The sequence below is a fragment of the Arachis hypogaea genome, chromosome 11, assembly GCF_003086295.3.
Source record: "Arachis hypogaea cultivar Tifrunner chromosome 11, arahy.Tifrunner.gnm2.J5K5, whole genome shotgun sequence".
Taxonomy (NCBI): Eukaryota; Viridiplantae; Streptophyta; class Magnoliopsida; order Fabales; family Fabaceae; genus Arachis; species Arachis hypogaea.
This window is the reverse complement of record NC_092046.1, coordinates 134944467-134953888: the sequence shown is the minus strand read 5'-3', so window position 1 is coordinate 134953888 and position 9422 is coordinate 134944467. Positions and strand designations below refer to the sequence as shown.

The window sequence follows — 9422 nt, the reverse complement described above, 5'->3', positions numbered from 1 at the left end:
ACAGAAAGATAAACATTGAAAAGTAAATTACAATCTGCAAAACGTGAAGGAGATTGATTCTACAACAGCCTCTTTGCTATGTGATAAACCAGATTTGCTAGCCTCTGATTCAGTTCTTAATTCTGGCGGAATGCTCCTTTGACTAGGAAGTACTATCCAAGTAGATGAACTTCTTCAGAGAGCTCTTCTCAAAACATACACCTCAAGAACACTGGTTATTTCTCCTTAGCTTCAGAATAGTGAGAAATCTTCTTTTGTATCTCCTTGCATGTTGCTGAGTTGCACTCTCCTCAACTCTCGAGCTTTGTGCTTTACCAATTCACCATCTCACTTTTTTCCATTAATCCTCAAAATAGGAACATTGGTTCTGACCTTCTCTTGTTGATCGAAAAACACAGGGCAACAGAAACAGATATCTTCAATGGTAAACCCAGATCTTGGCCATTGAAAAACTTGGTCTCCAAGACACACTTATGACCGTAGATGCACAGCAGTGAAGAGTAGAGACCATCTTTCCCATTTAACCCAGAATGGATAGGCAGAACATTGAAGATGAAGAGAAGAAGATATGATGCATGTATAAGGAAATGAAATCGCCTTTTAGCTTCTGACTTCTTGATACAGTTTGATGTGGGTGATTAGACTTCAACCTTTTGCTTAACCTTCTCTTTCTTGGTTATTTGGTGAACAACTTAGGGACTAAGCTTTCTCTTACTTCTCTGATTTTTGACTAAGAGGAAAAAAGTATACGTTGCTTTTGGTGAAAGCACATGAGAGAAAATTGCTTGCTATCGGGCTTGGATCGGATATCATTCATGTAGCCCGTTTATTTCTTTGCTTGATTTCTTTTGGGATTCCTTTGGATTGTAGCCCACCAGCCTTGTTTATATTTTTCATCCACTTGGGCTGTTGCAATAATGAGTTTTGGCCTACAACATTTAATCATAAATAATCAACACTAATTATTTAATTTGCCCAATAAAATAATATTTGTCATCATTAATTAATTTAGTTAATTTCTTAATTCAACAGTTTCTTCTTCAAGATCAAGTTGGTACAACTTCTTTGAATCAAATATTATAAAATGAACAATTTTAAGAGAATTATTACAATGATTTACAGCAACATTTATATCAGAAACAAAGTAAATTAATTGGTTAGCAATTCAACATCATCTCAAAATACAAGGAGAAGAAAAATCTGGAAAAGACAGAACATGAGAACCTACGATGCAGGAACTCACCAATGGACTACGGTCTACGACGACTCAGCAACGGCGAGGTCCCAAAACCAGAAGACGACGAGCGATGACGATCCTAGGGAAGGCCGCGACACGTGGAGACGCCGGCGAGTGTGACTGAGACGAGATTCGAGTGAGACTAAAAGAGACTATAGTAGGCTACTGTGAGAGAGAAGAGAGAGTTTTAGTCTGAGAATTGAGAGAGAGAGACGTTCTTTGAGAGAGATGTAAGAAAACTCAGAAAAGATGAAAAACACTACAATAGTTCTTTTGATTTTTTTTTTTTGTTTTTTAGATGTGTTCTTTTTTCTTTGTATGAATGAACATTAGAAATTAAGATTTATAAAGGAGTATAAGTATGATTGATTGTACATGAATAATCAATTCGATGTTATTTTAGTTTTAAATTATTTAAATTTATAAATATAAGTTAGCTCAATTTTAAAATTTGATTAATTTAAAGAGATAGATTTTATCCAACATAAAAAAAAAAAAAAGGATATTTAAGTTATTTTATAAAATTAAAAAAATTTATTTTTATTTAATTAAAAGAATATTTTAATAAAAATAGTGATATAATAAATATTTTAAATAAAAAATTATATGCTAATGTAAAAAATATTTTAATATTTGTGTATATTTAAAAGGTATCGAGACATATAAATTTATCTTCATAACAAACCAAGCGCCTTTCATAAATAGAAATCCGAACAAACAATTTTTGATTTGTTAAATAGTTTCTCACATAAGAGTTGTCTCCTTAGATTTTTGGAAGAATCCAATGTCGAAAACGCTGAGACGGAAGTTGTGAGTGAGCTGAAGTGGCTACTAGAGCAGAAGCTTGAAGTCGGCCAGGACAAGGAGGCGCTCTCCAATCTCCATTCACACCTTTTGCAAAAAAATTATTTGTAATTTGCTTCGTCGGAATGACGAGGCGAAGGAACAACTTGCCAAGTATCAAGAGTTGTCACCAAAGAAGTTTGAAGTGGAGGTAGAGGACCGCACAAGAACTCGATTCTCTTGAACGCGATGCTTTCCAGAAAATTGCTCAACTTCGCGACTCTTCTACCCCTCCTTCTTCTCAACAATTCAATCTACAACAACACCATTTTCGAAAACCACCGTCTGCCAACCATTCCCAACCCTTCCCACCAAACCCCATTTCCGATTCCGTCCTCAGAGGGTAAAGTTATCCTCTTTTTTCCATTTCATGTTGTCCCCATTATGTATTGTTCATGGGGTTTATCTAGCTTTGCTTTCCTTTTTGCTCTTGTTGGGTTAAATTTGTCTTTTGCTGTGTGGGTAATTTTGTTAAAGTGTTGTTCATGTGTGTGTATGGCTGTATGCCTCATTTTAATGTTAGAAAACAATGCAGAAGAATCAAAAGATGTTTGGTACTATAGTCTTTACTCTTTAGTATTCTTCCCTGTACTCTGTGGTTCAGTTTTTGGAAGGAGCACTGCTCATAGTGTGTTTGTATTGCAATCCAGGAGCTAGAGCATTACCCTCCTCATTGAAACCAGGGACAAAACAAGGTATGCTTCTTTCCTTCAAAACCTTAACATTTGTTTCAGTGTCATTGTTTATGGCTATATTACTTGTCTCTAATTCTATTTATCTTCCATAACAAAAAAAAAAAAGGTTATAAACTTAGATGTAATTTCTTCTGGTTTTTGAAATATCATTTGTTGTTCTATTAGCATTTGCTTTGGATTTTGGCTTTATATGTAACCAGATGAGCCTTCTAAAGAACTGCCGAAGTTTTCTGTCAAACTTTTTCTTCATTCCAGTGGGCATGTTGCGGTGAAATTCCAATATGACCAGGTTTCACATGCTAACTTCATCAAGAGTATGGAATTTTATATTTATATCGAAACATTTGAATTTTCCATAATTAGGGGCTATGTCTTTGGCCTTGAACAAGTTCCTGCATACTCATTCTTTATAGGCTATGTTTCGTGGCAGGTAATAATTTCTGCTTTTCGGAGAATCCCTAGAGCTTCTTGGAATGCAAAAGAAAGGTATCTTCCCCCCCCCCCCCCCCTCTCTCTCTCTCTCTCTCTCTCGCTCTCTCTCTCTCTCTTCCAGCAATAAGTGCGTGTGTTCATCCTAGCACGGTTTTCTGGATTGGCTGTTGTGAGGGCTTAGTTACTTGAAAATTTTTGAGTCTGCAGGTTATGGATGAGAAATATCTAATTATAAAGTTCAGAAACTGGTGTTATTATTTTCTATCTTAATGAGAATTGAGCTTGGCTTATATAATTCCTTTGGGGGAAGCTGGTCAAGTGTTTGGGATTCCATCCATATAGTAGTTGTTATAGCAAAGTAAATTTTTGTTTCGCAGTACATATTTTTCCATGTTGATGGTCCTTGTGCTTTGTCACTTTGGCATTATTCCATCCAAATTTGTGTTTTGCATCTATATCTCGAGACTAGTATAGCATCATGCAGTTCTGGTTATTTATGTTTGAGCTAGTTATGGAACAGAATTCTTGTAATGTCCCAAACTTTTTCTAAAATATTTTATATTTGATTTCTTTTATTGTTACCCTATCCTTTAATTTTATCCAAATTTCCTACACTACCCTTATTCTTTTTACCAAAACCTAACCCTAATGCCTAAATTAAACCCACACACTCTTACTCTCACATAAGCATACACTCTGAAGTCTGAACAAAAGAAATAGAGAAAAGGGGGTGAGAAAGTCACCGAGGGAAGAAGAGAAGAAGATGACGGCACTGGCAAAGCAAAGAGAAGCCGTCGCCGCTGTCGAGTTATAGAGGCAGAGGGAGAGACGAATAAGGAGAGAGATGGATAAAGAGAAGGCAGCACCACTATCGTCGCTGCTGGGACTCATCGCTGGAGTTACGGTCATCGCCGTTGAAGGGGCCGCGTCGGACGGAGACATTGCCATTGCTGAAGCTCACCGCTGGTGCAACCCGAAGCTATCTCCGCCTTTACTCTGCTCCACTGCGGCTGACCCCTACCTCTCCCCTGTTCGTCAGAGCTTGTAGTGTTGCTGCGGGAGTCACTCCAGAGGAGAGGAACCACCGCCACCGTTATTCTGTTGTGTCCTTCACCGTCGACGTTGGAGAGGGTCACCGGAGCTGCTGATGCTCCATCCCCTTGTTTTCTTTGGTAAGACTCATCTTGTCCTACCTTGCTTAATACCCCCTTTCTGCCTTTGCTCAATTTTAAACTACCATAGGCTGTTGGATTTGCTGCCATCGTTACCGTGGTTGTCCCATGTTATTGTTACTAGGGCTGTTGGCATTACTGCAGTGAGAATTGAAATTGTTGCTACTACCCAATCCAAATTCTGCACTCTTTCGTACCATTTAATTCGGCACTCCGGGTTTGGTCTATTCGGTCCCTTAGGACCACGCTGTGAGTAGGCTTTACATTTATAATTGTTTGATTGTGCATCTATAATTATTTTGATATATATCAATTATGATTTTTGAATTATACTCACTATATTTGTTTTGAATGATTTTAAATGGATTAGAATAGTTGATTTTTTAGAATTAAATAATTCGTTTTTATGAAGTTTATACTTTCAAAACTATACATGAGACTATATATATTTTTGAAGAAGTTTTGTATTATTCTAAAATGTTTGATTTTAATTGAAAATCTGTTTTTAAAGCATTGAAGTATTTGTTAGTACTCACTTTAAAGGTTGTGAAATATATTTGAAATTTCTTATGATTGAAAAAGTAAGATTGGAAAGATTTCTGATGAGAAAGTATAATATGATTTGATTTGATTTGATATCTTATATATTTGAAAGATCAAGGATTTATTGTATTTGAAACTATATGTTTTGAATTGGTTTGGGAGGCTCGTATTAGAAAACCGTAGTTAACGGCGGTTATGACGTTAACTTAGATGCATCTAACTCAGACTCCAGCTAGCAGGGGTGTTGCTAGCCTAACGTGTAGGCCACACGTTAGATCTGTTATTCTGTTAGGACACACGAGAGGAAAGGGCTACCCATTGAGGTGGAGCCGCCCACGTGTGGACTTTTGATTTGATTTCTGTATGAGAACTCCCTTATTGATTCGCTTATTATGATCAATTACTATTTTCTAATTAAGAAATTACTTTAATAATAATGTTATATGGTCTCATGTGGATTATAAATGTATTGTCTAGTCACTGAGTTGTAAAACTCATTCTGTTTTTCTAAAAATATTTTTCAGGAATAAATACTTGAATATGTGAGCTCTCTATCCAAGAATTATGATCTACAATAAGTATTTGTTTCTTGTTGAGTTCCTAGACGTTGTATGCTCCATATGTCACAGACAGGATCCACTCATATTTATTTTATTTTTTGTTTGTTAAAAATATGTAATTATTCATTTTAAACATTGTAAATTTATTTCAAATATTTGTAATTTTCTTACTCAACTTATATTTGAGTCGGTTAGGCTTGTTTGGGGATTATTTTCCTAAGCGCCGATCATGGCTCATTTTGGGCCGTGACAATTCTTGTATGTCTTGACAATATTCTGGTTATTTATGTTAGTTATGGAACATAATTCTTGTATGTCTTGACAACATGCTTATTTTGGGCATATAAAATTATTTTCTATTTACATTTTATAGGGTTATTGATATTCGAAAAAGTGGACTCTGGATTTCATTTATTTGAACTATGTGATTGTTGTTTTGATTATGAGTATTTTACTAAAACTTCCACTTTGAAAATGGTTCAAAAATTTGCTCACCAATTTTTATTGGTAAGATTGTGGTAAGTTTTCTTTCTAAAATTAGGCTATTTGACTTGGAAATGATAATATGTGCTCTCCATATTTGGTTTGCGTCTGAGGTGGTAAAATCTATTCAATATTGGTTTCTCTTTTTTATACTGCAATTGGAGGTGGTAAAAGACAAAATTAAGTCTCCCAAATCAAAAGATGAGTCTGAATCTCTTAAATTTACTCAAAAGAATCTGATTAATAAGGTTTGCATGGAAGAAGCCCTGAACATAATCTTGACTTGTACAATTTGTTTGGAAGTTTTTCTTATTACCTAGAACTATGATAGGTCTATAGTTTTTACTGCAACATTTTCTCAGGCCTTGGCCAATATTGGAGTAGTTTAAATCATTTTGACTGGTATATGATCAAAACTGAATCATGATATATTCGATTCCAGATATATACTAATTCTGCAGATGCCAAGATTCCTGCTGTACTTGAATATCTCGGAACTGTCATTGAGGTATTGCTCCCCTCCGCTGCTTCAAAGCAATAAAATGTCAACAAAGAATTAGTGACTGCACCTGTATGTACTATAAGAAAGTCAAGTTAGGTTCTCAACTTCTCTAGTTTCTCGGCCATCTCCTTTGATTGGTGTCCTTCCATGATGCATGGTCTTTTGTCATCCAATAGTTTAAAATATGTTCAATGTTGGTTAAATTGGTCTTTTCTTATTGCTTTTATTGCAGTCGGTGCCCCTTAATGTAGGACCATAAGTTGAATGAATTAAATTGGCCGAACAGTGTAGTGAAAATGTCAGCATATAACATTTTAATACGTATGCCACAATTATTATTGGTGTCAACGTTGGCTGGTCTGAGTGGTGACCAAAACAAACACGAACTGTAAACTAGACTATATGTTAATTCTTATATTTCATCCATCTTCCTGTCGCCCCAAATCATTGTGTATGCTTAATTTGAAAGTTTGATTGCTTCAATTTTTTTTCTCTTGCATCCATCTTTCTATTTCATATAGGCTAGTGGTGGTTATCACGTGTAATATGTTGTGATCACTGCAGGCAGGTTGCAAGTTTCTTATATTTGCGCACCATCAGCCAATGATAGATGCGATACATGAGTGCCTTCTTGCAAGACCATTTCAATTTTACTCATTTTTTTTTATATTGGAAATTATAGACACTTAAAAACTGTTGAAATTTTCCAGAAGAAAAAAGTGGGTTGCATCCGATTGATGGAGGTACACCCGGTGCATGAAGCCAACAATTGGTTAGGATTTTAGGAAAAGGATTATATCAAAGCGGCTGTGGTATGGTGGTATTTTTCGTTGTGCATTTCTTCCATGTGTTTCCGTTATAAGCATCTTTTCTGTTGTATGGGTTAGTATTTGTGCTTGAGATAATGATTTCATGTGACACATAATCATGCAGCTATCCATTAAAGCTGGGGGAGTTGGATTAACTTTAACTGCTGCAAGCTTTGCAGAACAATCCTGGACTCCAGGTGACCTGATTCAGGTCAAAGATCGTGCTCATAGAATTGGCCTGGTATTCTCACACTCATTAAGTAGAAAGGAGAGAGTTGTTACTAGTTGCATGACAACATTAAGAAAACAGATAATCTCGAATGAAAAGAACTCTCACATCAAAATTTTTGAGTAGCAAAGACAACATGTGCTCTTCTGTTTTTTTGACTAGTTAGTTCTTGTTTGCAGGTCTCATCAGTAAATATATACTAATTGTTGGCAAATGATACGGTTCACGACATCATATGGTAGGTTCTGTTATTTCTGCAGTCTTTCGCTGTTTGGTATAGCATTGACTTAACATTTATTATGCATTGATGATATAAATTTTTACATCATAGGGATGTAGTGCAATTCAAACTGGATAATTTGGGGCAGGTACATTTCTACATCTTCTTGAACTATCATATGTAATGCAAAATGTACATAATGCTTAGCTTCAAGGTTTCCATTCTGGTTTATATTCATATTTTGTCAAGATTATACTCAAGTAGTATTTGAGAGTTACTTTTTGATGTTTTTGAGAAACCATTCTGAATTTTAGTTATTGAAAAATCAGATGTTAGATGGCCATGAGAACACCTTAGTTGTGCCAAATAATCAGCCATTGAGTAGCCCTGCAAAGCATACTACTATTGAGCATAGCCCTTCAAGGCAGAGAACTCTTGACCAGTTTGTCAGAAGATGTGATAACGTGGACCGAAACGGCCCTGTCAGTCATGACTTGCAAGATATGCAAAATGGATTTCCATTTTCGCAGATACGTGGCCAGGGGCAAGTGAATAGGAACATAAATGTTTATGTCTACATGCAGAACCAGATGTGCTTACATGGGGAATTCACCATTGATGACTCAAATGCCTTTTGAAGCTGAAATCCATTGTACAACAAATAATAGATTTTGAATAGAACTGACTACACTAAACTATGTTGCTTGTGGTGGAGATAATGGTTTGGTTATGTGAAATATGTATTGGAAGAAAATGTTGATAAAGTCACCCATCAGATTTTAGGTTTCCACTTCTTGTTCTTAACTTTTTGCTTCCCTGTCTTTTGTTTTAGTTTGGGGCTCTGTACAGAGTAGTATATTATCATATATGAATGAGACTTGTAAATTTCTTTACTCCATATGCATGTACCATTATATTTTGTAGCAATGATCATCTTTGAAAGAATAGACTCATAGAACCCCTCAATAGCACTTTGTTTAAAACTGACCACTACATTAGCTTATTTTGTTTAGGAACATGACCTATTTTGATAATGTTAAAAAAATAATGTCAGGAATGACATTAAAAAAATTAAAAATAACATCATTATTTTCCTTCAATCATTTAGAAACTTGATTTGAATTTTTATAACCCGGACGGAAGATTATTTTTGCTTTATCATCATTCTTATTATTTTCTTGTTTTCTTAATCAAATCAATAATGTAATCAAACGATAATATTATAAATATGACTCAAATCAAATTTTTAAACTAAATTTTTCAAACAAGAGTCATTCTAACTTTGTGAAACTTCAATTAATTATTTAAAATGCATCATGTATTTTGAAAGTTGAAACAGAAAGCAGAGGTAATTTTGTATGATGAGCTAAAGAGAATATAGACACAATTCAAGCAAGGTCATATTTCTGAAAGACATTAATATTTAATTCATTGTTCATTCATAATCTTATTGAAAACGACTAAGGATGATAACAAGCCACAAGAAATAACAAGAAACGTTACTATCTTCTTCCCTTACTAGGTGGCCAAACAAACGCGTGGCGCATATGATGACCAAACTTGGAGATCTCCATGGTGTAGGCACTCTTCTTATGGACAGTCACTTGTAAGAAATCTCGCTCCATGGGAGGAGCCCCACCCTCAAGTTGCAATGCTGCAAAGTCCACTGACAGTGTGAAAACTGAGAAGCATAGCGC

At 35.3% G+C, this 9422-nt stretch overlaps 1 protein-coding gene across 50 annotated transcripts; it reads left to right on the top strand.

Annotated features, from left to right (window-relative positions):
- The first annotated feature begins 1907 nt into the window (after positions 1-1907).
- On the top strand, positions 1908-8623 carry LOC112722757 (uncharacterized). Of its 50 annotated transcripts, none has more exons than XR_011867807.1 (12): positions 1908-2423; positions 2731-2775; positions 3031-3064; positions 3206-3261; positions 3896-4379; positions 4504-4628; positions 6408-6473; positions 7032-7279; positions 7401-7517; positions 7685-7743; positions 7837-7873; positions 8055-8623. XR_011867807.1 is itself a non-coding variant. In XM_072207386.1 (12 exons), exons 1-5 carry the CDS (start codon positions 2270-2272, stop codon positions 3912-3914), a joined length of 363 nt encoding a protein of 120 aa, XP_072063487.1. In that variant the 5' UTR covers positions 1908-2269; the 3' UTR covers positions 3915-4379; positions 4504-4628; positions 6408-6473; positions 7178-7279; positions 7401-7487; positions 7685-7743; positions 7837-7873; positions 8055-8623. The 50 variants fall into 50 exon arrangements, 40 of the variants coding, with proteins under 40 accessions (XP_072063487.1, XP_072063474.1, XP_072063480.1 ...); XR_011867808.1 differs by having other exon boundaries at positions 3031-3089; positions 7178-7279; XR_011867813.1 differs by having other exon boundaries at positions 3031-3089; positions 7032-7287.
- The last annotated feature ends 799 nt before the right edge of the window (positions 8624-9422 follow it).

Bases quoted from the DNA above. Each gene is read 5' to 3' on its own strand.
- LOC112722757 (XM_072207355.1), top strand. From the start codon at position 2,270: ATGCTTTCCAGAAAATTGCTCAACTTCGCGACTCTTCTACCCCTCCTT. The intron at 2,424-2,730 runs GTAAAGTTATCC...ATTGCAATCCAG, and splicing joins TCCGATTCCGTCCTCAGAGG to GAGCTAGAGCATTACCCTCC. The intron at 3,065-3,205 runs GTTTCACATGCT...GTTTCGTGGCAG, and splicing joins TGAAATTCCAATATGACCAG to GTAATAATTTCTGCTTTTCG.